The 27,939-nt window shown below is 44.1% G+C and overlaps 1 protein-coding gene across 3 annotated transcripts in view; it reads left to right on the top strand.

The window, feature by feature from the left end:
- Positions 1-27,939, top strand: part of TM9SF4 (transmembrane 9 superfamily member 4) — a 53,522-nt gene that overhangs the window by 9,070 nt on the left and 16,513 nt on the right. For all 3 annotated transcript variants that reach the window (XM_049650021.1, XM_049650018.1, XM_049650020.1), the window contains exons 2-9: positions 12,490-12,603; positions 18,074-18,173; positions 22,992-23,160; positions 23,261-23,390; positions 24,536-24,659; positions 25,977-26,095; positions 26,225-26,336; positions 27,745-27,815. In XM_049650021.1, coding sequence (XP_049505978.1) covers positions 12,490-12,603; positions 18,074-18,173; positions 22,992-23,160; positions 23,261-23,390; positions 24,536-24,659; positions 25,977-26,095; positions 26,225-26,336; positions 27,745-27,815 — 939 coding nt within the window. The remainder of the gene's footprint in view (positions 1-12,489; positions 12,604-18,073; positions 18,174-22,991; positions 23,161-23,260; positions 23,391-24,535; positions 24,660-25,976; positions 26,096-26,224; positions 26,337-27,744; positions 27,816-27,939) is intronic.

The following is a 27,939-nucleotide window of genomic DNA, read 5'->3' as shown; positions in this document are numbered from 1 at the left end:
CAGCTTCAACAACTGCCATTCTATTGCCAGACTTGTTCCCTCTGTGCCTCCCTTGAGCTGGTTATTTTTTTCTTCAGGTTTATAAGGGTGTCATTTAACACCATAAAATGACTGATGTTAAGTGTAGAATTCAGTAAGTTTTAGCGAATGTATAGACTTGTGCAATCGTCATCACAATGACACAAAGTTTTGGAACATTTCTGTCACCCCAGCAGGCTCCCTTCCAGCCAAGGGAATGACACTTGGAGACCACCCCTGCTCGAACACCAGCCCGCCACTGATCTTTCTGTCTCTAGATTTGCCTTTCTTGGGCATTTCGCATAAGGGAATCATATACCATATAGACTTGCATTTGGCTTCATTAACCTAGCGTAATGTTTATGGAGTTCATCAGTGTTGCAACATGAATTGGTAGTTCCCTCATTTCTGTTACTGAATGGTATTCCATTGAGTGACTACTACATTTTATTTCTCCATTCACCAATTGATGGTGTTTGGATTGTCAACTTTGGACTTTGTGATTGAAGCTGTTAGAACATTCATGTACAAGTCTTTTTTTTTTTTTTTTAATGTTTATTTACTCATTTTGAAAGAGAAAGAGCACGAGTGGGGGAGGAGCAGAGAGAGAGAATCCCAAGCAGGCTTTGCCCTGCCAGTGGCAGAGGCACTGTCAGTGCTCTGAGTGTCAGAGGCACTGGCTTTGCCCTGCCAGTGACAGAGGGCTCCATCTCACAAATCATGAGATAGTGACTTGAGCCGAAATCAAGAGTTGGAGGCTTAACTGACTGAGCCACCCGGGTGCCCCCATGTACTAGTCTTTGTATGGACTACTGTTTCCTCTTCTCTTGGGTAAATGCCTAGGATTGGAGCTGCTGAATAGTATACTAGGTTTATGTTTAGCTTTTTAAAGACACTGCCAAACTTTCCCATGGCTGTACCATGTTACACTCTCATCAGTATATGAGAGTTCCAGTTTCTCCCCATCTTCGTCCACACTTGTTATTGTCTGTTTTTGAGGTTAGCCATTCTTAGGGATGTGTGGTCTACCTCATTGTGGTTTTGGTTTGCATTTCCCTAATGACAAATGATATTGAACATCTTCTCATGTACTTATTAGCCTTTCCTACATCTTTGGTGAAATGTATATACAGATCTATTGCCTATTTTTATTTATTTATTTATTTATTTAAAAAAATTTTTTTTAACATTTTTATTTTTGAGACAGGGAGAGACAGAGCATGAACAGGAGAGGGTCAGAGAGAGGGAGACACAGAATCCGAAGCTGGCTCCAGGCTCTGAGCTGTCAGCACAGAGCCCGACCCGGGGCTCGAACTCATGGACCGCGAGATCATAACCAACTGAGCCACCCAGGCGCCCCCTAGTGCCTATTTTTAAATTGGGTTGTTTGTCTTATCATTAAGTTATAAGAATTCCTTATATATTCTAGATACAAGTCTTCTATCAGATATGTGATTTAGAAAGATTTTTCTTCTTGTCTGTGACCTTTCGTTTTCTTTTTTTTTTTTCAAATTTTTCAAATTTGAAGTATAGTTGACCTACAGTGTATTCATTTCAATTGTACAGAATGGTGATATTTTATATACATAATGAAATGCTCACCACTATAAGTGTAGTTACGTTTGTCACCATACAAAGTTATTACAGTACTATTGACTGTATTCCCTATGCTGTGCTTTACATCCCCATGACTTATTTGTTTTATAGCTGGAAGTTTATAGTTCTTAATCTTCTTTGCCTATTTTGCCCATCCCCCTCATCCCATATCCTGTGGCAACCATTGATTTGTTCTCTGTGTTTATGAGTCTGGTTCTGTTTTGTTCATTTGTTTTGTTTTTTAGATTCCACATACAAGTTAAATCCTACGGTATTTGTCATTGTCTGATTTCTTTCACTTAGCTTAGTACCCTCTTGGCCCATATCTTTCATTTCCTTAATGATATCTTTTGAAGTGTAAACGTTTTAAATTTTTATGAAATCCATTTTATCAAATTTTTAAATATAGATTGTGCTTTTGGTGTTGTATCTAAGACAGCTTTGCCTAACTCAAGGTCACAAAGATTATCTCCTTACTGTTCTTCTAGAAGTTTCAGTTTTTGTATTCAGGTCTAAGATACATTTTGAGTTAATTTTTGTGTATGGTGTGAGGCTCCTTTTGCAGATAGCTACCCAGTTGTCCAAGAACCATTTGTTGAAAAGACTATCCTTTCCCTATTGAATTGCCTTCTCAACCTTGTTGAAAATCAATTTAAACATATAGCTTTATTTCTGGACTTTGAGTTCTGTTCCTTTGGTCTTTATGTATATCCTTACCACACTGTCTTGATTATTATAGCTTTATAATAAGCTTAGAATTTGTTCTTTTTATAAGTTGTTTTGGATGTTCTGAGTCCTTTGTGTTTCCATATAAATTTTAGGATCGACTTTTCAATTTCTACAAAAAAGGCTGCTGGGGGGCGCCTGGGTGGCTCAGTCGGTTAAGCGTCCGACTTCGGCTCAGGTCATGATCTCATGGCTTGTGAGTTCAAGCCCCATGTTGGGCTCTGTGCTCACAGCTCAGAGCCTGGAGCCTCTTCAGATTCTGTGTCTTTCTCTCTGTCTCTGCCCCTCCCCCGCTCATACTCTGTCTCTCTCTGTCTCTTAAAAATAAGTAAACATTAAAAAAAAAAAAAAAAAAGGCTGCTGGGAATTTGATAGGGATTGCATTGAATATATAGATCAGTTTGGGAAGAATTGCTACCCTAACAATATTGAGTCTTCCAATCCATGAATATGGAACATCTCTCCAATTACTTAGAATGTTTTGTAATTTTCAGTATACAAGTCTTTTTTAAAAATGTATTCCTAAATATTTTATTCTTTTTGAAGGTATTACAGATAGAACTATTTTCTTAATTTAATTTTGGGGTTATTGCTAGTATGTGGAAATACAATTAATTTTTATGTTTACCTTGTAGTCTCTGACCTTGCTCACTTTATTAGTTCTAATAGTTGTTTTGTGGGTTCCTTAGGATTTTCTAGATATATAATATGTGATCTACAAATGAAAGCTCCTTTACTTTTCAGTATGGGTGTCTTTAATTATTTGCTTCAGTGCACACTGTCTGCATTTATGGCACAGTGTTGAATAGAAATGGCAAAAGTGGACATTCTTGCCTTATCAATCATTTTGGGAGGAATCATTCGGTCTTTCACCATTAAGAATGATGTTGGCTGTGGGTTTTTCATAGCTGCTCTTAGAATAGGAATAGGAAGTTCCTTTCTATTCCTAGTTTGTTGAGAGGTTTTATCATGAGTGTTGGATTTTGTCAAGTGCTTTTTGTGAAGATTGTGTGGTTTTTGTCCTTTATTTATATGGGGTATTACATGGAGTTTCTGATATTAAGCCAACCCTCCTGTATTCCTAGGATAAACCCCACTTGGTTAAGATGTATAATTTATTTATTTATTTATTTTTTTTAGAGAGAGAGAGGGAGCATGCAGGAGCAGGGGAGAGGGGCAGAGGAAAGGAGAGAATCTTAAACAGATTCCACGTTCAGTGTGGAGCCCAGTATGGGGCTTGATCCCACAACCCTGGGATCATGACCTGAGCTGAAATCAAGAGTTGGACACTCAACCAACTGAGCCACCCAGGTGCCCCATGTAGACCTTTTTATATATGCTGGATATGATTTGCTAATGTTTTGTTAAGAATTTTTTCCATCTGTGTTCATGAGGATGATTTGTAGTTTTCTTATGATGTCTTTGGCATGCTTAAAAAAATTTTTTTTTAGATAAATGAGATTATGCTATACACACACTGCTGTGCATTATATTTTTTTACACTTCATAACTTATGTGGGCAGTCCTTCAAAAATAGTTCTACCTTCCATTTAAGTATATATTACTAAATTGCCTTCCCTAAAGACTGCACCAGTTTACCTATATCTAGTGTATTCAGATTTTTTAAAGCTTTGTGACTCTGATAGGTAAAAAGTCAGATGTTGTGGGGCGCCTGGGTGGCTCAGTCGGTTGAGCGGCCGACTTCAGCTCAGGTCATGATCTCGCGGTCCATGAGTTCGAGCCCCGCGTCGGGCTCTGTGCTGACAGCTCAGAGCCTGGAGCCCGTTTCAGATTCTGTGTCTCCCTCTCTCTGACCCTCCCCCATTCATGCTCTGTCTCTCTCTGTCTCAAAAATAAATAAACATTAAAAAAAAAATTTAAAAAAAAAAGTCAGATGTTGTTATTTTGACTTGCATTTTTAAAATTATTTTTAAATTTCTGTTTGGCCTTTTGAATTTTTTTTTTAACTGCCCATGCATATTCTTTTCAGTTATTTGTCCTTCAGTGGTTTGTAAGAGCGCTTGGTATACTGAAGGAATTCATCCTCTGTTGGGTGTATGGTAAATATTTTTACCCAAATTGTCTTTTTCTTTGTCTATAATGTATATAATTGTACATTTTTCTTCCTTTTTCCTATATATATCCTTTTTCTTTCTAGCTTCTGGATTTTGTTTCATTCTTAGAAAACTTTCCATGTCAAGATTGTTTAAAAGTATATCTATATTTGCTTCTAACACTTCCATTTCATTTTGTCTGTTTAAGTCTTTTTTGCCTTCTCCAGTACCAGTTTGGAGAGCTCTGTATTTTAGTATTTCGTAGAACGTAACCAGCATTCAGTGTTGGCTGCCCTTGTGATCAGTATCGTCCTTACATGCTCGTCATCTCTTAATGCAGCTCACCTGCCTGAAAAGACCATCCCTGTTCCTCTGCCTTCTCAGCTGGGTCAAGTTATTTAATCTCGGAGTCTCGGGTTAACTGGCAGTCGTCGTCTGTGAGATGGTGACAGAAATCCCCAGGCAGTTGTCGTTGTGAGAATGGCACCAGTCAGTATTTGTAAAGTGGGAAGGACTGTGTGTCACAGTGCCTTGTACTTACTTGGTAGGTGCCCAGTGGCTCTGTGGCTTGTTGCTTTTTCGTGTTGAGTTTTCCACCAGGGTGAGTAGTGTCGTTGTTGTTGTGTCTTTTTGTTTGGTTTTGGTTTTGGTGTATGTACTTGTGCTATGGGTTCGAGACTTTGGAACAGAAGCGTATTGAAGCCTTTCAGGATTTGCTTTTCATTTGTCTGCAGCCTTAAGCTCTCAGGGAGCCCCTTAGTTGTCCAGGGCAGTATCTCTGTTTCACAAGAAGGTAGAACTGGAGTAACTTCTTAGGTTTAATTGGCTTCATGACTACGGAAGGTTGTAATCCTCTGCCTTGGCTTCAAATCACGTATTAGGTAAGGCAAAAAGGTCCGGTATCTGGCTTTCTGAGAGGGGAAATTCAGAACACATATATATATTTTTGATTAGCAAGAAATAATGATGTTAACTGTGGGCTTTTCATATATGGCCTTTATTGTGTTGAGGTAAGTTCCTTTTATATCTTTTATGTTGAGAATTTAAATTGTGAATGGATGTTGAATTTGGTCGTATTCTTTTGTTGTGTCTATTGAGATGATCATGTGGGGTTTTTTTCCTTTCATTTTATTAATGTGGTGTATCACATTGATTTGCTTAAGTTGAACCATCTTTGCATCCCAGGGATAAATCCCACTTGATTTTGGTGTATGCTCCTTTTTTTTTTTTTTTAATGTTTATTTTTGAGAGAGAGAGAGCACGAGCGTGCGTGCAGAAGTGGGGGAGGGGCAGAGAGCGAGGGAGACACAGAATCCGAAGCAGGCTCCAGCCTCTGAGCTGTCAGCACAGAGCCCGACGCGGGGCTCAAACCCACAAACTGTGAGATCATGACCTGAGCCGAGAGACACTTAGACTGAGATCGGACATTTAGCCGACTGAGGCACCCGGGTGCCCCTGGTGTATGCTCCTTTTAATGTGCCATTAGCTTCAGCTTGCTAGTATTTTACTGAGAATTTTTGCATCTATGTTAATCAAGGCTATCGGCCTGTAGTTTTCTTGTGGTATCTTTGTCTGGTTTCGGTATCAGGGTGATGGTGTCCTCATAAAATGAGTTCAGAATTATGCCCTCTTTTATTTTTGAAGAGTTTAAGAAGGATTAGTATGTATTATTTATTGAATGTCTGGGAGAATTCACCTGTGAAGGGAGCTCTTTGATTACTGATTGAACCCCCCGCCCCCCCTTTTTTTATTGGTCTGTTTTAGTTTTCTGTTTTTTCTTGATTCAGTTTTGGGAGGTTATGTGTTTCTAGGAATTTACCTATTTCTCTATTTCTCCTAAGTTACCCAATTTGTTGGTGTATAATTGTTTATAATAGTCCCTTATGATCCTTTTTATTTCTGAGTCACCTTTTATAATGTCTCCTCTTTCATTTCTGATTGTATTTGAGCATTGCCTCTTTTTCTCTCATTGGTGCTGCTAAATTTTGTTTAGTTTCATTTGTCAATTTTTAGCTTTTCAAAAAGCCAACACATTTCTGTTGTGGGTGGGGTTATTTTTGTTTTGTTTTGTTTTTTACTATTTTTAAAAATCCTCATTTTTATTTATTTCTGTTCTAATCTTTATTATTTCCTTTCTTCTGCTAACTTTGGGCTTCATTTGTTCTTTTTCTGGTTCCTTGAAATGTAAAGTTAGGCTTTTTGAGATATATAAATGTATAATGTAGTTGTTTACCCCTGTAAACTTCCTCCTAGTACTAGTTTTGTTGCATTCCATAAGTTTTGGTAGGTTGTCTTTTTATTTTCTTTTGTCTGAGGTACTTTTAAATTCTCACTGGATTTCCTCTTTGACTCCATGGTTGTTCAAGAGTGTGTTGTTTAGTTTTCACATATTTGCTTATTTCCCATTTTTTTGTTAATGATTTCTAGTTTCATTCCATTATGATCAGAAAAGATATGTGGAATGATTTCAGTCTTCTTAAATTTGTTAAGACTTGTTGTGTGAACCTAACATGTGAACTGTCCTGGAGAGTGTTCTGTGTACAGCTGAGAAGAACGTGTTTTCTTCTGTTGGGTGGAAGGTTCCATATGTGTCTGTTAAGTCCATTTGGTCTGTAGTGTTTTTTGAGTCAGCTGTTTATTGATTTTCTGTCCGGATGTTCTGGCCATTATTTTAAGCGAGATATTGAAGTCCCTACTGTTACTGTATTGCTGTCAGTTTCTTCCATCAGATCTGTCAGTATTTGCTTTATACATTTAGGTGCTCTGATATTGGATGTGTATATGTTTCTAACTTAGATATAACTGTTATATCTTCTGGTTGAATAGACCCTTTTCTCATACAGTGACCTTCTCTGTTTCTAGACACAATTTTAAACTGTAAGTCTGTAGTGTCTGATAGAAGTATATCTACCCCTGCTTTCTTTTTGTTATGTGGAATATGTTTTTCTATCCCTTCATTTTCAGCCCTCGTGAGTCTTTAGATCTGAAGCGAGTCTCTTGTAGACAGCATATTGCTGGATCTTATTTTTTTTTTTTTTTATCCATGCAGCCAACCTGTGCCTTTTGATTGGGAATTTAATCCATTTACTCCCAGCTTACTCTGATATGCATCAGGGTTGAGAACCACTATCCTAGATGTACAGATAGGGTATAGGGGTAATAGATATTCTCCAGGAGTCTCAAACTAGATCCTTGGACAGGCGGAAAGGTAGGAGGTATCAAGAACTCCTTAAATTTAAGAATTAAAAAAAAAAAAATCAGATTCTTAAGGATACAGCAGAGATTAAGAACCATAATATTCCAGGGTGCCTGGCTGGCTCAGTCCATGGAGCATGCGACTCTTGTTCTCAGGGTTGTGAGTTCGAGACCAATGTTAGGCATAAAGCTTACTAAAAAACAAAACAAAACCCATAGCATTCAATCTTATGTGAGTGGATGGTTTTATATTTTTATAGATCAGAGGTTGGTTGACGCTTATTATTAGTTTGAGTACTCCCATAACATGGCTAGACAAGTAATTAGTGCAGGTGGACAGATGTCAGAAGCTTAAATGACCACAATTCAGCATGAAATGTACTATAGTAGTGCCTTAGACAAGCGCAGATTTAAGTATTGGCCAAATAACATAAGCACTAATCCTTGAACATGTATAGATGTGAAAGTTGGGTACTGGGTAGTTTCCATTCTCTTGCCTCTAGTGACATCATAGAGATACTTACAAGGTACCTTGAAAAGAAAGGGAAAGAATAATTCCACAAAATATGTACATAAAAGGATGTTCACAGCATTATTTGAAATCGTGAAGTTGTTCACTAAAATAGCCAGTATTGGGGCGCCTGGGTGGCTCAGTCGGTTAAGCGTCCGACTTCGGCTCAGGTCATGATCTCACAGTCGGTGAGTTCGAGCCCCGCGTCGGGCTCTGTGCTGACAGCTCAGAGCCTGGAGCCTGTTTCAGATTCTGTGTCTCCCTCTCTCTCTGACCCTCCCCCATTCATGCTCTGTCTCTCCCTGTCTCAAAAATAAATAAACGTTAAAAAAAAAATTTTAAATAGCCAGTATTAGTGGAATAGGTTAAATTATAATGTATCCACTTACCCAGTTATATACTTATTAAAGTAGTATATAACTAGGTAATTAAAAAGGAAATTGTGTATATTCCAGAATTTCACGATTTTAAATAATGCCATGGTGAGTATCCTTTTATGTACATTTTGACATATTTGTGGAGATCTGAGGGTCTTGGAGAACATTTCAACTGGACCTTCAAGTGTAGGTAGACTTGAATAAGGTGAGAGCAGGTGTGAAAAACAGCTTGAGCAGAGGCTTAAAGGCAGCCTCACCTGACCAAGTCTGCTCACTAAGGGCCAAGACAATCTTGGATTTCCTGAAGGCTTAGAAACAAAAGGTGGAAGGTGCTGATGGAAAGGTATCTTGGGCCAGCAGGTGCAAGTCCTTCCATACCGACCTAGAATTACTCTACCCTAGGTGTTCAGAAGGGTGATTTTGTCTTTCTGCGTAATTTATTATTTTTCTTAATTGATATAAATGCTTTATAATCCCCTAAGAAAAGTTAGAAATAGAGATATAAAAAAAGGAAGAAAGTCCATTACACCCAGAGCCCGTTTTGCCTGCTACACATTTTCTCAAAGGTAACTTTTTTAAAAAGGGGAGAATCCTGCTATGCAGTGTTCTATCCCCTGCTTGTTCTACTTAGATCTAAAGCTTAAATGTTCCCACTCAAGAAATATTTCCTTTTTAGTGAGTATATAAATAGGTAAGTGGATACATTATAATTTAACCTATTCCACTAATATTGGCTATTTTAGTGAAAATTTCACAGTTTAAATAACACCATATTGAACATCCTTTTGTGTACATTTTGGCATATTTGCCATATTTTTCTTTTGTTAAATAATTTTTCCTTTTTATTTTGAGAAAGAGAGAGTGAGAGAGAGAGAAAACAAGTGGGGAGGAGCAGACAGAGGGAGGCACAGAATCCAAAGCAGGCTCCTGGCTCTGAGCTGTCAGTACAGAGCCCAACATGGGGCTCTATCCCACGAACCATGAGATCATGACCTGAGCCGAAATCAAGAGTTGGACACTTAACCAACTGAGCCACCCAGGTGCTCCTGCCATATTTTTTTTTAACATGTCTCAAAGTAGAATTGCAGGGTCAAAGAGTATGTGCTTGGGGGGGAGGGGGAAGGCTTTTGATGGAGTGCCAGATTGCCCCCCGATCCAGAAGGGTTCTAGTTAATTATCCCTCCAGCCATATGAGAATATCAAAACAGTGACATTTTAATATCTAAAACTGACAGTGTCATTTTGATGCAGCCCTTAATTCTCAACTGAACTTCTGAATTGCTTTTGGTTGCCAGCTTGTATTATTCAAAGACGATGGCACATTAAGGAAATAGCCTTTGCCATTTTTCATCGGTTGATCCTTCCTCTAAGATCCATTGATGTGTGGTATGTTGATAGTATCTTTGCGTGAGGATGGTCTGTCTTCTGCCTCGTTTTTCAAAAATTCACAGGTGGTTTTTGTTGTTTTTGTTTTTTAAACAACATTTGTGGGGCGGTTTGTGCCAGAACTGCAGGATTTGTTCTCCTTGCATTTAGTGAACTGGAATTCAAGTAGAAAGAGGAATTAGGGGAAAGAGGACCTGATTTGTTTCTTTGACTCAAAGCACTCACATTCCTACAGACTGACCAATGAGGCCTAGCACAGGGCTCCAAAGAGGAAGGGCCATAATCTTCTCACAACAGGTCAATTAGAGGAAATTGTCTGATGGAGAGGAAATCAGATGCTGTAGCCAGCCTGGGTCCGTAGGCTTTCCATCACAAAAAGAGAGAATAAATCCTATTTGTTGTTGTTGTACTCAAGACAAACTCATACTACTACACCCTTCCCTTTGTGAGTGCGTAAAATGTCTCTAAGAGAGATTTTCAAGGAACTGGTGATAGCAGTTGTCTATAGGGAGCCCAAGTGGGAGGAAGATTTCTTTTTCACGGTATATCCATTTGTACTGTGTGAATTATTTACTGTGTATGTGCTACTTTTTCAAAACATTTTTAAGCTAGTTATTTTTAAAAGCCTTGCCTGCTTGTGGTTATGTAAAATGTTAACATTAGAGGAAACTGGGCAGTACATGGAACTCTCATAGTATTTTTACAACTCTTTTATAAATCTAAATTTACTTTAAAATTGAAAGTTCCTGGGGTGCCTAGGTGGCTCAGTTGGTTAAGCATCCTGCTCTTGGTTTCAGCTCAGGTCATGATCTCATGGTTCTTGAGTCCAAGCCCCATATCGGGCTCTGTGCTAACAGTGCAGAGCCTGCTTGAGATTCTGTCTCTCTCCCCCTCTCTCTCTCTGTCCCTCCTTCTCTTACACACACACTCTCTCTCAAAATAAATAAACTTAAAAAAATAAAATTAAAAAAATTTTTAAGGGACAGAAAGGGGAAAGTATTGTTTTTCTATACAGAATCCTACCCCATTGATAATTCTCTACCTTCTAGTCTGGTCATTTCTTTTAAATATCCTGCTGTTAACCCCTGACCCCATTGATTACTAAGTACAGTACAGCTGTCATAGTCATCTTTCACTGTTTTTATTGGGGTCGCACTGTTCCTTCGTAATTTCATAATGAACAAGCTGGCAGATACTTACAAACATTTACAGCAAATTGGGAGGGGGGGGAACACTCTGAATATATTCTTTTTAAGGCTTTAACCAAGCTATGCATCTACAAAAAGTGCACCAAGCTCAGAACCTTAAACTATTAAAGCCACTTTTTCTCAGCTTGTGCTCCTGGTAAGAATGCAGATGAGGCCACATTTTTGGCAAGCCCCCTGAGCAATTCTGACTCCATATAACCATCTGAGTGTGTGTGTGTGTGTGCGTGCATGTGCTGGTAACTTGAAGGATGGAGGGGCTGTGGAGGCAAGGTGATCAGAAGGCTGTGTCCAGTGAGAGGAAACAAGGGTCTGAAATGCTGTGACAGTACAGGGGGCAGAGAGACAGGGCAGATGCAGGAACACTAGTGAATCTGTGATCCGGGTGTCTGGACAAGAGTCCCTTGTCTAGACCAAATGGAGAGAGAGAATCAGGAAACTCTTCTAGTTCTTTGAGGGGGTGAAGCATGTTGTTAAGGGAAAGAGATGTTTCAATGGAGTGCATTTCTTGAGGCCAGTAATTGGTCACTCTTGTCTTTTCTCAGGTGACTATCCTGCAGGTAGGTCATTTACTGAGTGCCTGCTCTGTGCCAGGCACTGGGGACACACGGAGATCACATTCAAGTGGAAGGGGACAGACTGCACAAATAAACACATGCATATTGTACATATCAAGTACATAATTATCCATGAAGAGACATGAAGCAAGGGGGGTGGAGAATGGGTAATGGGAACCGTGGGGATGCTTATTTTAGATAGGATTGTCAGTGAAGGCTTCTCTGAGGACGTGACATCTGAGAGAGACCTGAATGAAATAAGGAATGAGATTAGCCATGCATGTATCTGTGGGAAGGACATTCTGAGCAGTAAAGGGGATGGCCCTGAGGGGTAGAGAAGGGCCTGCTATCAAGAGACAACAAGAAAGCCAACATAGCTGGAACTGAGTGAGGAGGAGAGTGGCAGGGGATGAGGCCCATACAGTTTGGAGAAGGCGTGTATGAAGCTGTATTGGTGATATGGGACCTTCCTGACAAAGTAAGCCCATTGCTACATAGAAAAAAGGGAATTTGTGGAACATTGTGGAGCTTAGCTTCCTGCTAGCTATACTGAAGAGTGATACAACATGACATGGTGGAAAGAACATTGATCCGGAAGTGGGGAAGTGTGGCTCCTGTATGGCAGTCTTCCCTTTTGTCCCCATGTTAATTACTTCACTCATTTTTGACTCATTTCCGGAAGTGCAGAAGTGCAAGATCGGTGCCGTGTGGGACTCTTGGGGGCATGTGGAAGGCAGCACTTACAGAGTAGGGATGACACTGGGTCAGGTAAAGCAGACGTGAAGGTGCTATGACTTGACCTGCCCCAGGGAGATGTTCGCTTCTTTCCCCCATTCTGACTACAGCCTCTCTTCTTCCAAGCAGGATTGGTTGCCGTGGTCCCTGTTGCTTCTCTCGCTCGCGTGTGATTCTCACGCCTTCTACGTCCCTGGGGTTGCACCAATCAACTTCCACCAGAACGACCCTGTAGAAATCAAGGTAGGTGCGTTTCTGGGCTGTTGGAGCCTCTGTGCTGGCAGCCTGGCTGGAGGGCCCTGGTGAGATAGGCCCAAGCTTGCAGAGAACAAAAGCCCGTGCCAGTCGCCCTGGGAAAAAGCGAGTCCGCTGCGTGCTGCTTGGCTGGAAGGGGAGTGCTATCCAGAGTCCACCGTTCCGGGCACTCTGCCTCTTCATCTCTCTCCCTTCCCCTGTCTGCAACTCTGCTTGTGGGAGTGTGTTCTCTCTGTGTCCCTTTCCGGCTTTCTCTTTGGTTCTGGCTCTGGCCAGGCCTGTGTTTCTCTCTCACTTTCATCCTCACGTGTGTCCCTGTTCCTAGTTGTGAGTGTGTGAGTGTGTGTGTGTGTGTGTGTGTGTGTGTGTGTGTGTATCTGTCTGTCTGTCTCTCTCAACCGGCTGCCTCCTCTGTGGCACCTCTGCCTCCCTCTTTCATCAGTTCCCCTTCTCTTCTCAGTCACCAGTTTCTCTTGCATAACCCACATTGTCCACACATACACAGCCTATCGTATATGGCTCTGTGTTTTTGCTTGCAGATTTTGCCACAGCTGGATTCCCCAGTTCAGTTTTTCTAAACTGTGTACTACCTATCTGAGTGGGGGTATATGAGGTGATTTCAAGTAGTTGACAAATACGATTTATTTTAATAGCTATTTTCTTTTAATGTGTATTAAGAAATATAGCTACTACTTCAACTCATGATTTTATGGCTGTTCTTGGTTTTCCATTTTTAATAGTGATAATAGTATTAGCTTCTTAAATAAATGTATTTCCTTAAAAAATGAATCAGATCCAAATAAATAGTGGAATCAATGGTAAATAGATAAGGCAAATTGGTGCATGAACAATTCAAGTGTAAAGAGAAGCCATCCCACCAGACACCTTTGCTTTTCAAGCTAGATGTCCACCTGTCGGTCGGTCAACTAGCCAGGGTGGGGAACGAGTCTCTTAAAATATGGTTGGTCAGGGGCAGTGGGCAGGCTGGCACTTTGATTAGTGGCTCTTTAACAGTGTACTGGTGGTGGCATTCTCAGAGCCCCAAGTAGGGCTAGGGGTTGGTGGTGGATCTTTTTCGATCCGTACAAACTCCAAGGTAGAGATATGGTACAGATTTATTGGATAGGCTCTCAGGGTCAGCGCTTGGGAGGGAGCGAGGGAAGCAGGACTGGGCAGAGGGATTCACTGAGGCCTGCGGGAAGCTCTGGAACTGGAATGGCCGACCCTTCAGAGTTGTTCCAAGTTGAGGCAAGAGGACTGGTTCTTTGTATCCCAGTGAACCAGTCATTGGATATGGACTGCCACCAGGGAGGGCAGGGAAGGGGCGTAATCTTGTGCACGGGCTCCCAGCCAAAGGGTCTCTCCTCTGTCATCACCCAAATATAACCACTCTTAATACTTTGGTGTTTTTCTGGGTCTTTTTTTTCCTGTACAGTGTTGACCGTGTAGGGCACTTGGCATCCCCTCGCCTCTGTAAATCCCCAGTTACTTGACTACTACACTGTTCCTTCCTTGGCAAAGTAACGAGTAGTTGAAAGTTTTGAGTAGTCCTTCACATCCTTAGTGATTTTGTAAAAAGGGCTAACAAAACTTAGTTCCAAAAATAAATCCTGCTCCTAAAATAAACGTACATTTCCTGCCTCGTTATCGTGTTGATGTGAACCACATCTTCACTGGTCTGTGCAGAAGCAACTCAGTAAGATTGCATGAAAATCAAGTTTGTATCCTTTCCTGAGCGTCACGGTGTCCAAAAGGAGAAACAGAAGACAAGAAGGTCACAAAGGGCCGTCTACCTGATGTGCCACCATGTATGGGCCCCTTTGTTTGACACCACATTTTAGGTATTAGCAAAATGACAGATTGCTATGTGTCATGCTTATTTGGGGCATCACATACAAGCAGTTTGTGATTGTCCAGGAGTTGTTAATCAGTGAAGAGGATAAATATATAAATAATACATTTGTTTTTTTAAAAAAAACGAAAACTGCTATGAATCAAGTTGTAAAAGAGCTGGGATCTTATCTGTCTCAATCACTGCTGTGTTACCAGCTCCTAATACATAGCCTGGCAGGGTGTATAAGTATGTCTGAGAGCATATAAATATGTTAAAAAGCATCTGCATTTAGAACTAAGCAGTAATTAATGAGTAGATGCAACATTAGGTGTGTTGCATTATTGTGAGCATCTCTATTCCTTGGAGGTCAGACTGTTACTTTCAGGAACAGTAATTAAAGTAACGTTTATTGAGGGTTATGTACATGCCAGGCATTATGCCTGATTTAACTCACAATTCCTCCCTCTCCGCACCCCCCCCCCCCAGCCCAGGAACGCTCTGAGGCAGATACTGTATATTTTACAGATTTACTGTATATTTTATAGATCAGGAAACCAAGGCCCAGGGAAGTAAACCAACTTGCCCAAGGTCATATGGAGACAGAGAAGTAGGATTAGTTCTTAACTGCTCCATCTCTTAACTACTACAGTGCCCTTCCTCTCAGTGCTTTTGTCAAAAGCTGCCTCCAGAGCAAAGCTTGTGGCACAGGGAGGAGAGGGTGGCTCTGGCTTCCAGTCCTGCCAGGCTGGGGATGGAAGAGGGCGCACTTTGGGTTGGGGGAGGGAGGGTGGGAGGGAACATAAAGGTGGGGCTCAGTTTCTTTGCAATGTGGATTCTTTTTTGATTATCCAGAAAGAGAGAATGGAAGAAACACAAAATAGCAGGCTGTTCTAAAAGACAGTAACTTTTTGGGGCGCCTAGGTGGCGCAGTCGGTTAAGCGTCCGACTTCAGCCAGGTCACGATCTCGCGGTCCGTGAGTTCGAGCCCCGCGTCAGGCTCTGGGCTGATGGCTCGGAGCCTGGAGCCTGTTTCCGATTCTGTGTCTCCCTCTCTCTCTGCCCCTCCCCCGTTCATGCTCTGTCTCTCTCTGTCCCAAAAATAAATTAAAAAAAAAAAAAACGTTGAAAAAAAAAAAAATTTAAAAGACAGTAACTTTTTGGCCATTTTGTCTCAAGCAATTCATGAAACGCTTAATAGATGTCCTCTGTCTCTTAGTCCGACATCTAAAAAGCTCTGAAACCCAGTTTTTGTAAGTTCCTTATAGACAAGACTTGGCCTGAAGTGTTTGACTTTATTTATCCCACTTAGTATGAACATTTTTGCATTTCTTTACACAGATAGTCATTAAATATGGGCTACTGCTCCAGACTCAGCTGGAGGGCATTGTCCACCCTGCCCTTTTAAAATAAAAATTTTTGTGGCTCCTGGGTAGCTCAGTCAGGTAGCGGCTCAGGTCATGATCTCGTGGTTCATGGGTTTGAGCCCTGCATCGAGCTCTGTGCTGACAGCTCAGAGAGAGCCTGCTTCTGATTCTGTGCCTCCTTCTCTGTCTGCCCCTCCCCACTCATGCTCTGTCTCTCTCTCTCTGTCAAAAATAAACGTTAAAAATTTTTTTAAATAAATTCCTAATTTCAAAGCATGAGGTTTTTTTTTTTTTAATTTAAATCCAAGTTTGTTAACATATGGTATAATAATGATTTCAGAAATAGGATTTAGTGATTCATCACTTACTTGCAACACACGAAGCTCATCCCAACAAGTGTCCTCCTTAATGCCCCTTGCCCATTTAGCCCAACACCCCTCCAACAACCCTCAGTTTTTTCCCTGTATTTTAGAGTCTCTTATGATTTGTCTCCCTCTCTGTTTCTATATTATTTTTGCTTCCCTTCCTTATGTTCATCTGTTTTATATCTTAAATTCCACATGTTAGTGAAATTATATTTCTCTTTCCCTGCCTGACTTATTTTGCTTAGCATCGTACACTCTGCTTCCATCCATGTTGTTGCAAATGGCAAGATTTCATTCTTTTTGATTGCCGAGTAATATTCCATTGTATATAGGGGCACCTGGGTGGCACAGTCAGTTAAACGTCTGACTTTGGCTCAGGTCACAATCTCATAGTTTGTGTGTGGGTTCAAGCCCCATCAGGCTCTGTGCTAACAGCTCAGAGCCTGAAGCTTGCTTTGGATTCTGGGTCTCCCTCCCTCTCCCTCCCTCCTGTCTCTGCCCCTCCCCCACTTGTGCTCTCTCTGTCTCTCTCTCAAAAGTAAATAAACATTAAAAAAAATTTTTTTAAAGAAATATTCCATTGTGTATATGTATATATACACATATATACACCACATCTTTATCAATTCATCTGTCACTGGACATTTGGGCTCTTTCCATACTTTGGCTATTATTGATAGTGCTGCTGTAAACATAAGGATGCATGTGCCCCTTCGAAACAGCACACCTGTGTCCTTTGGATAAACATCTAGTAGTGCAATTGCTGGGTCGTTGGGTAGTTCTATTTTTTCATTTTTTAAGGAACCTCCATATCAAAGCATGAATTTTAAAAAAGGATTGTGGACCTGGATTCTAAAAATTATTTGTCCTTTTATAGCTGATGCATGAGGAATGGTTGATAGTTTCTAAATAGCAAAGATAATTTTATGTACCCGTAGACTAGAATTTTTTTTTTTTTTTTGCGACATTTTGTTCTGTTTACCTACGGTTTGGTGTTGTCTATGACTGTCACTGTTTTCAGAGCAATAGTCTGTGTGCATGTATCAGTTCCTAAACATTCTCCTTCATGGTCTTCTTAAACCTCATTTTTAATGGTTGCATGATATTTAATTGGATGAGTATATTATGGCTTACTGACCGGTGTGGGGGCTTATACTTGTTTTCCCATTTTTCCTCTCTTCTGTCATGCAGCAAACATTTAATGAACATTACAAGTGTGCCTGGCTCTGTAGGTCCTTGCCCTCATGAAGCTTAAATCTTAAATTCTAGTGGGGGAAACTGATTTTTTAAAACAGGCAAACAAAATAACTATGTTGTATCAGACCTGTTACCTGGGAAACTACACATGTTGGAGTACAGCAAATGAAGGAATTCCCTTAGATGAAATAGTTGGGGAGAGACTTCCAGACGAGGGGCCGTAAGCTGGGACCTAAATGTGAGAAGGAGCCAGACAGGCACGGGGTCGGACCAAGAGGAGCAGCGGGCGCAGAGCCTGATGGGCTCGAGGAACTGTAGGCACTGTAACCACGCTGTGGTCATGAGCAAGGAGTGGACCTCTTTGTTCCTAAAGTTTATCCTCGTTTGGAGTTATTCCTTAGGAAAGATGCCCGGAAGTGAAATTATAGGGTCAAAGGACATCAGACTCTCAGTGTATTTGAATTTGGTTATGAGTTTAAACAAAATCTGTGATGTAGTTTAAAACTAATGACACACGAAATCAGAATTGTAGACTTTATCGTGTGTAGCATACTACAGTTGCATCTGCTGCACTTAGTTTGCTTATTTGATAATATTGCCGACTATACCAACGATGTGTGGGTACAGGCAGAACTATTGAAACAGCTGTCTTGGTTTCTGGATTGAGGAACAACAAACAGCCTCTCTTCTCCCACCAGGCTGTGAAGCTCACCAGCTCTCGAACCCAGCTACCTTATGAATACTACTCGCTGCCCTTCTGCCAGCCCAGCAAAATAACCTACAAGGCAGAGAATCTCGGTAAGTTTTTTCTCTCACTGTCAGCCTGTCGCAGATGGGAAGCCAGATCTTTGCGTAATGGTGATAGCCGTGAACCCTGACTTTACCGTGTGCTGGACACCATTCTACGTGGTTTGCGTACATATCAGCTCATTCAATCCTCGTAACATCCCCGGGGAGGTAGTTGCTGTTTTTATGCCTATTTTACAGGTTAAGTGACTTGCCTCTGGTTATGTTGTTAATGGCTAAGCTGGGCTTGGAGTCCATGTGTTTGGACTTCAGAGTTGCAGGCTACTGCTCAGACTGGCTCTCCCTTGATTTCTAGATACTCCCTTCTGTCGCTCTTGGCTTCTGTAACCTACTCTGCTTTTAATTAAAAGAATGAGTGACTACCTCTGGCCCTAAAGGAAGCAGAAACATCACCATAGTTCTTGCTAAGTGGTTGTGCAAGACTTGCCTCAAATAATGTGTGAAGCACCCAGCACAGTGTCTGACATATGTGTTCCATAAATAGTAGCCATTTTATTCTAATTCAAATAATTCTTCATTTGGTAGAATTTTAGACTTAAAGCAAAAGACACTCATTCAGAAGCCTCTGTTCCTGACATAATTATTAGTACTTACGCTGTGCCCATCTTGGTTTTGGAAGGATGCTGTCCCTGACCTCAAGGAACTTAGGAGACTTTCCTCTTTTAGCTGAGGAGGGAGAAAGGAGAGAACTTTCTTGAGCAGGCCTCTGAAAGGGCTGCCTTCTCTGTCAGGGCTACCCATGGCTCAGATGTTTTAGTCAGCTTAACCAGAACCAGGCAGCACCTCCCAGCCCTCAGTCTTGCCTCGTACTGTTGCCTCAGGGCTGATTTCCACTGACTGTCTGGGCTGCCCCTCCTGCCTGTCACTTATGCTTCTTTTCTCTTTCCACACCATGCCATGCCCAAACACCTGTCTCTGTCTGAGAAACGTGACCTGCTTTGTCTTCCAGGCCCCTTGCTACCCGGACCCTTGAGAGCAGCTCCTCCCTTCCCATGAGCTGGTGTGGACTCGTTGGCAGCCCGTGGCTCAGCACCTCGGTGTGACACTGGGTGATCTTAACCTCTCTGAGCCTCTGCCATATCTTCTATGAAGCTGGGGGATGTTCCTGCCTCATAGAAATGGAAACCTCTTGGGGCACCTGGGTGGCTCAGTCAGCTGAGCTTCCAACTTCAGCTCAGGTCATGATCTCATGGTCTGTGGGTTCAAGCCCCGTGTCGGGCTCTGTGCTGACAGCTTAGAGCCTGGAGCCTGCTTCAGATTCTGTGTCTCTCTCTCTCTCTCTCTCTGCCCCTCCCCCACTTGCACTGTGTGTGTGTGTGTGTGTGTGTGTGTGTGTGTGTGAAATAATGGATAAACATTAAAAAAATTTTTTTTAAAAAAGAAAGAAATAGAAACCTCTGTGTACAAAAGTTATCCTGCTGTATTGTATCATTCTGTCTTGAAGGAGTGGCTCCCTTCATGGCCTAGGGGCTCTTAGAGTGGAGGGATCATGCCTTCCATTCCTATCTCTCCCACTTCTGACCCAGTGTCAGAATCCACAGGAGGATTCAGTCAACGTTAAGTGTCCTACCTGAATGGAGCAGAAACCTCCTTGATTATATACCTGTTGGATGGCAAGCCTTGTACTTAGCATTATCATCATCACCACCGTTAGTATTTACAGGGCTCTTCTAGGAGCTGGGCATTGTTCTAGGCCCTTCTCTGCTTTAACTTAGTTAATTCTCACAAGAGCCCTATGAAGGTAGCTACCCTTACTATCCCCTTAACATAGGTAAGGGAAGTGAGACAAAAGGAGGTAAAGTCATGTGCCCCAGTCATTCACCAATATGGTTACCCCCATTTCATAGTAGAGGGAACAGCAGCTTCAGGGGTTTAAGACTTGCCAATAGGTGGAGAAACTGAGATACTAGACCAGGTTTTTTTTGGTTTTGTTTTTTAACTCTAAAGACAATTCTTTCTGTTGTCCTGGCTGCCTTCCCCAGAAAGGTTCATTTGGACTGTCTGAGGGCTGTGCTCATGGTGATCGCACTGATGGAGGTTCATATCATGGCGTGCGAGGGAGTGTCTGTGGCAGATGCACTGGAGTACAATGTCAGGCTCTCTTAGAGGGTCCACGTTCATAGCTTGTTGCTCATTCAGCCTGGCTGGCTCTCTGCTCCAGCTGTAAAAGGTTGAAAGGAATACTTCTGTATTAGAAATGAGCCATTCCAAACCAGCATGTCCTCTTTCTTGGTTTAAATTTAATTTCTAAATATCAAGAAATGATACCTGCTGGCTTGGTCTGCAGATTGGTTTCTCTCTGTGTATGTCCTTCCTTTTCTCAAGTGAGCTCCTTGTAAACTAAAAAGAAGTGGGCATTAGGGCATGGTGTAAAGGAAGGGGCCCAAGAGCTTAGCACTACCACAGTCCCCTTGAATGATCATGGGCTAGTTAGTCACTGTCTCTGTCTGGTTCTAGCATGGCCGTCTGTGAAATGAAGAGGATGACCTGAATCATTTCGACAGTGGACCGTGCACGTGTCTTATTGGCATCCTTGTTCTCCACTGGCCAGTCGCTCCCTGGGTTTAATGGACTCAGCTGCTGTTACTAGGCTTCTAAAAGGGGGAGAAGGGGAGACCCTCTCCTGAGTGGCCTCGTCCACACTCGTCACAGCTGCTACTTTGCATGGCTGTGTCGTACTCCCTGAGGTGGCGCAGCTCGTGCCCTGCCGCACAGTTCACAGGCCAGCAACTCACAGCTTCTATCCACAGCCCTGACCTGGCCTTTGAGCCCTAAATTTGGATATCTCACCTCCTGCTTGACATACCCACCTGACGTCTCCAAACTGAAAAAACGCCTTCGGTCTAAATTTGCTCTTCTTCCTGTTTTCCCCCTAGCACTCGGCTGTGGAAACCTCAGTCTACCTGATGTGCACCACTCCTCACTCATCCCTTTTATCAGTCAGCATCAGGTCCCCTAGTTTTGCCTGCTCGGTAGCTCCTGAATCTGTGTACGTGCTTCCAGCCTCAGCATAGCCCTGACCAGCCACCATCATCGCTTACGTGCATGACTGACTGGCATCGCCCCAACCAGTCCCTTGCCTCTTCTGTGTTTCCTTGACAAAACAGCCAGAGTGATCTTTCTGTCATCAGAATCAGATACTGTCTTCCTTCAGCTGTTAGCAACCCTTCACTGGCGTTTCTTGCTCCCTGGATAAAGATCGGACTTCCAGCACAGCCCCCAGGCCCCCAGGTCCAGCTCTGGCCCATCTCTTGAGCTCACCTTAAGTCACTTTCCCACCTGCCCTCTGCACCGCAACCACACAGGTGTCTCAGACTCACCACACTTCTCCCACCCTCAGGAGCTTTTGCATGTACTGTTCCTTCTGTCTAGAATGTTCTTCCTCTGTCTCGTTACATAGTTAACGCCTCTCTTCTTTTAGAGCTCACTTCAAATATCACTTCCTCAGAGAAACTTTCCTAGACCTGCTCCCCCATGTCTAGAGCAAGTTCCTCTTGTTATACAATGTAGTCTCGTTATCCTGATGATTTAACCAAAGTCTGTCTTCCCACTACACTGTAAAATCCATGAGTATGTCTGTTCAACATTGCATCTTCAGGGCCCAGCACGTAACCAGTACTAGGTTCACGTTAGGAACAAATGAACAAACGAATGAATGAATGAATGAACAAATGAATGAACAAACAACTGAAGGAATGACTGACTGACTAGGCAGAGAGTGCCATATCCAAGCAGGTCCATGCTGGGAAGCACGTGTTAGACCAGTTGTTCGTGCAGGAGCTAGTCCTGCCTGTTGGCTTCGGTGGGTCTTCAGCTTGCCCCAGTTTCACAGTGTCCCAGAAGAACTGTTAGTAGAGTTCAGAATGAAAGTGCCATCGGTTTTAGTTGACAGTCCCTAACTGCTCAGTGCCTGCTAGCATGACATCCGGAGGCCCCTCTGAAGCAACAGGCATGCAAAGGGTGTGCCAGTTCGTTAAGTAAAAACATGTTTTGGCTAAAAAATCTCAGGTGCTGGATTTCAGTCCACTTCCTCTCCCTGCCTGAGCTAGGATCTGAAGACACAGAAATGAATAGGACACATTGTCGGCCCTTAAAAGAACTCAGAGGTCGCAGAAATGTAATATATTAACACATTGTGCAAAGTCGCATCATTGACATGGAAAGGTGCAAAGGTGATGCTGATGATAAAAATAGTATTTGTTGTCTGCCTGCTCTGTGCCTGGTACTTTATTTTTCATTGTAACCCTGTGAGATGGTTACTATTATAATCCCCATTTTACAGGTAAGGAAATTGAAGTTTGTTGAGATTAAGTAATTTAACCAAGACTGCTAAGATAGTGAGTGGCAGAGCCAAGGTTCAGTGGCCAGTCCTGTCTTTGCCACTGTACAAGACTGCCTGTACACAGAGGCAAATCAGGGAAGAGGGTGACGGGCTCAGCCCTGAAGAACTCAGAAAGCACTTCCCAGAGGGTGAAATAGAAACAGCTTGAAGAGTGAGGAGGAATTTCCCAGGAACATGAGGCAAGAAGTAGCACTCTGGGCAAAGGAAATGACATGAGGCCCAGAGGCATGGAGTGACATGGCATATTTGATGTGCCCTGGAGAGTCTGGGGGTGGTAGAGCAGAACGGGGGTGGAGCGTACAGGTGGGAGTAGGATGGGCAAGCTATCTACAGACAGGGCAGAGCATTGACTGCCAGGTGCAGAACTGCCAGAGGCCCTGCAAGTCAGCCCGGTGTCCCCGTGGCTCTGCTGGCCTCAGCAACCTCAGGGCTGAAACTCTGAGATCCATCTGTCTCTCTTACGGCAGGAGAGGTGCTGAGAGGGGACCGGATTGTCAACACCCCTTTCCAGGTGCTAATGAACAGCGAAAAGAAGTGTGAAGTTCTGTGTAGCCAGTCCAACAAGCCAGTGACCCTGACCGTGGAACAGAGCCGGCTTGTGGCCGAGCGGATCACGGAAGACTACTATGTCCACCTGTAAGTTGTCCTCTGCTCCCTGCAAGCCTCGCCTTGGTGGATGGGAGGGCACTGACGGGAGAGGCGGCCCAGAGGGACTGAGCGGGCCTTCGGTTTCCAGCATTGCCGATAACCTGCCTGTGGCCACCCGGCTGGAGCTCTACTCCAACCGCGAAGGCGATGACAAGAAGAAGGAAAAGGATGTGCAGTTTGAGCATGGCTACCGGCTTGGCTTCACGGATGTCAACAAGGTAGGGTGTCTTGGCGGGCTGAAGGGCTGTGGGAGTTTCACCCTTTAAGGCACTAGCTCTTGGGGCCCCAGGGAAGGATATATTTAGCTAGAGGTTTATCACAAAGGTAGGATGGCCAGGGCAGCTTTCTCTTAGTGCCCCTAGGCATGGCCTGTCAGAGTCCGAGTGCTTTGGGCAAGGCTCTGGCAGATGCTACACAGGAAGTGGAAGGCACAGTCCCTAAAAAGTTAGATTCCACATTTATAAGACTAAAACAAAAGAAAAAACACAGAATTCCGTCAGTATGTAGGAAAGAGAGCTTTGTAGTGGTCTAGAGCATGCTGGCTTCCTGGGTTTTGGATCTCACTTCCACCACCTACTAGTTGTTGAGTGACCTTGAGCCTACCTATTTCCTCACTGTGCCCTCGATTCCTCGTCGGTAAAATGTATGTAATGGCCATACCCGCCCTTTGGGGTTGTTATGCAGTGTAAATCAGATAATTTGTGTGTCTGCTTCATAGCACAGCCTCTGAGAAATATGCTGATAATGGCAATGGTTGTAATAGTGATTCTCCTATCTTTCTAATTTTCTAAACGGAACTCCTACCGCATGGGGAATAAAAGGCAAAACCATTTCTTTTGAGGCATAATCCCTGTCCTCAAAGGGCTTCTGATCCCAGTTAGGAAGAGGACTGACCATGTAGACCCTGCATCTTAAGTCCTAGTTGCTGCTCACTGATGGTGCTGGCGCCATGACGACTGATGCCAGCGGAGTTCAGAAGAGCTTGTTGTGCGTTCAGGTTGTCATGGAGGAGGTGGGCCTTGAAAACTAGGTAGGCTAGAGCTGAGTGGAGTCGGGTGGTGTCCTAGCTGCAGCAGATGTGAGAACACAGCTGCGGAGTGGGGACTGTGCACGGGGCAGGGAGATGTCAGGGGAGACTGCGGGGGAGCTAGATGTCTGAGAAGATGATAGAAGGCCTTGAATGGTGGGCCTAAGCCCCAGGGACCCCTAGAGGGTTTCTGAGTGGGGAGTGCTGTGAGAGCAGTGTTTCTGGCAGGTTGAAATAGCTCGGCATGCTGGACGAGGGGAGGGACCTGCTTACCTGGGGTGATTCTCTGGCTATTTCTTGACTGCTGGTATTTTGTTCTCTCCATCGCTGTTTTAGATCTACCTGCACAATCACCTCTCGTTCATCCTTTACTACCACCGGGAGGACCTGGAAGAGGACCAGGAGCACACATACCGCGTCGTCCGCTTCGAGGTGATTCCCCAGAGCATCAGGCTGGAGGGTGAGTGGGGAGGTGTGACCAGAGGGGCAGGGCTGGATGGGCCTGGGCTTCCACACCCAGGGTCTTCTCACACTCGTTTCTGAGACGGCTGATAGGCCACTGTGTTATATGGGCCCGGCCAAGGTAGGGTCACTGCATTCCCATCAGAAAAGGTGACGAGCAAGGGGAGAGCTGCCATCTGTTGTGTCCTGGCCTGGCACCTTCCCAGTTTACCACCTCCCGGCAACCCCTGGAGGTATGTGGTGATCATAGATGAGGAACCAGAGACTCAGAGAGATTGGTGACCTGGCCAAGAACACACAGCCACTGGGACTTGGCTAGGCCTCTCATAAGAACCAGCCAGCTTACCCTCAGTTGAAGAACAAAGGGGCAGGCAGAGCGGTCGGGCAGCTGGTTTCTGTGCTTCTCTTCCTCTGTGTGAGTGATTGGCGTAGACTAGAATTGGCCCAGGTCAACAGTTGTGCAGGAATCTGAGAGCCCAACTCTAGCCCTATAGGCCTGATAGGACCTGGTCCAGCTTCTCACCTGTCAGCCTTTGCTCACCATGGGACATACTTGGATTTAGCAGGCCTGGCCTTGGTCCAGGTGGTAGTGGGTTTCTGGCTTTTTTTTGTCTTTGTTTTTTTTTTCTTTTTAAGCTATGGAACCTCATTTTCAGTCATACCCAGAAATCTCATGTAAGACCTAGATCCTGTGCTTTCAGAGCACTGTGCTGCCCCTCCTTCTGGTGAGTGTCGTGAGCACAGCTTTACGTTTGCCGTGGGATTTTTTGACATCATCTCTCCCCTCAACTGTTTCCTTGAGTTTAGAGACTCTGTCTCCTTTTCTCCCCATTTTGTTTCCAGCACAGTACTGGGCACGTAGTAGGTTCTTACTATGTGTTAAATTGGTGGACAGATAACAGGATGAACAGATGAGTAAATGAAGAACGAAGCATCTGAGTGATTGCATTACTGAAGTGTTGGGCCTTTGGAGACAGTGAATGAGAAAACATGATAGCATGAATGGGTGGTATTTTTCCTGTTTGGTGAGGGTGACTGAGTGAATACGTGAATGTTTGAATTGAGTGAAGGAAGACATTAAATGAGGGTCTCAGACTCCCTCTTGCACACTCAGCACATGCCTCTCTGCATCCCCAACGGCCCTTAGGAAGGTCAGGGCTCTGGGATGCACAGTTTTACAACTGTCTTGCTTCTGCTCAGACCCTGGGTCCCAGCAGCAGGCCTCTGAGGGCCCCCCCCCCCCGCCCCCAAAGAACAGCCCATGGGTAGTGTCACTGGCCCCCACGGGAACAGACTGAGTCTCTATCTCTCACAGACATCAAAGCAGACGAGAAGAGTTCTTGCACCCTGCCTGAGGGCACCAGCTCCTCGCCCCAGGAAATTGACCCCACCAAGGAGAATCAGCTGTACTTCACCTACTCTGTACACTGGGAGGTGAGAAGGGGCTGGAGCTCATGACAGGGGAGGCGGGTTCTGGTCTGGGCAGGAATTGTCTAACAAGAGACCTGACTCTTAAGTGCTTCTTTTCCACCCTATCTTCCCCCTCCCCCTGCCACCCTCCAGGAAAGTGACATCAAATGGGCCTCTCGGTGGGACACTTACCTGACCATGAGTGATGTGCAAATCCACTGGTTTTCTATCATTAACTCCGTCGTGGTGGTCTTCTTCCTATCAGGTGAGAGATCTGTGGGATGGAAGGTAGAGAGGACAAGAGGGTGAGGGAGGAAGGTCTGAGGCATCACATTACTTTAAGGGGGACTTCTAGGGTGTTCCAGGGGGCCAAGTGTAGGTCAAAACAGACATCAGGGCTCTGTGGTAGGCATCAGGTGTGCAGAGGTGAAGAAGATTCAGTCTCTACCTTGGAGAGCTCCCTAGGGAGAGACAGATACATCTCTTCATGCACACCTTCCTTGATTCATTGGACAAGATTTTGTTGTTGCCCATGCTGTGCAGGCACTGTGCCACAGGCCGGGGATGTGGCATTGAGCGGGTCCAGCCCAGTCTCTGCCCCCACAGAATCTGTTCTGGTGGTAGGAGAGACAAAAAAGCAAAAACATGGTTGAGACCTGAGGGTGATAAGTGCTGTGGAGCAGATACAGGGTGACCAGACGCCCAGCTGTGGAAGGCTGCTTTAGAGAAACCCTCTCTGAATGAGGAGCCACCATTCAGAGACCCGGGGAAGGACTGGTCCAGCAAGGCCACGGCCCTGCAGTAGGACAGGCTTGGTGAGAGGCTGGCGAGCAGGGGGAGGGTAGTGGGCAGAGGTAGAGTAAAACTGGTCATTTCAGTATCATATGGGAAGTAAAGATAATGCCTGCTGCTCTGTATTTCACACTTACTGAGGGCCAGCTGCTGTGTTAATAAGCACTTTACAAACCTCTCATTCCTTCAGATTCCATGAGCTAAGCCTAAAATGTTAAGTTAGCTTGAGGTCATACAACACGTTCTCTTAACCACTGTCGTGTGCTGCCCAGAGAGGCAAACGAGCTACTGTGGAGGTACAAGTGAGGGGACCTCCAAACCATTTGGTGTGTTGAAAGGCAAAGATGCCTAGAGTGAGTCTTGCAGCGGGGGTGGGAGTCGGGGCAGAGTGGGGCATTGCAGGCAAAGGGAGCAAGGAGTAGCCCCGGTAGAGGCGTGGAGGTGAGAGTAGAGGAGGCTGTGAATGGATGACAAAAGGAGCAGGCAAGCAGGGCAGAGTAAGAGGTGAGTCTGGGAGGAAGTGAGGCTACAGAAGTCAGTAAGACCAAGCCACAGAGCAGCTGGGTGCTGTTCTCCCTGGAATAAAAAGCACTGTGCTAAAAAAAAAAAAAAAAAAAGGGGGGGGGGGGGGCACTGTGCTTTGGCTGCCCACACCTGTCCCCTGCCCTCTTTTCTGCCCCTACCAGGGGAGCGATCCTCCCTGTGCCCTTGTCTGGATAGCTGGGGTAGAGCTCTGCTCAGGAGAGGCAGCTGCATAGCCAGTTCCCACTGGAGGAAGTTCCCAGCCATCACTCAGCAAAACACCAAGCCTAGGAGGGCATGCAGCCCAGGAGACCGTATTGGCAGTACTCAAAACTCTTCTCCCCACCCGTTTGTTTCAGGCATCCTGAGCATGATCATCATTCGGACCCTCCGGAAGGACATCGCCAACTATAACAAGGAGGATGACATTGTACGAGGTCTTGGCTGGGGAGGGATGGACTTGGAGAGGGAGGGCAGACTAACAGTAGGGCTCTGGGCCTATCAGACTGTGTGTGTGTGTGTGTGTGTGTGTGTGTGTGTGTGTGTGTGTGTGT

This window comes from Panthera uncia, assembly GCF_023721935.1.
Source record: "Panthera uncia isolate 11264 chromosome A3 unlocalized genomic scaffold, Puncia_PCG_1.0 HiC_scaffold_11, whole genome shotgun sequence".
In the NCBI taxonomy this organism is placed as follows: Eukaryota; Metazoa; Chordata; class Mammalia; order Carnivora; family Felidae; genus Panthera; species Panthera uncia.
The sequence above is the reverse complement of the archived record's forward strand: the minus strand, read 5'-3'. Positions and strand labels throughout refer to the sequence as shown.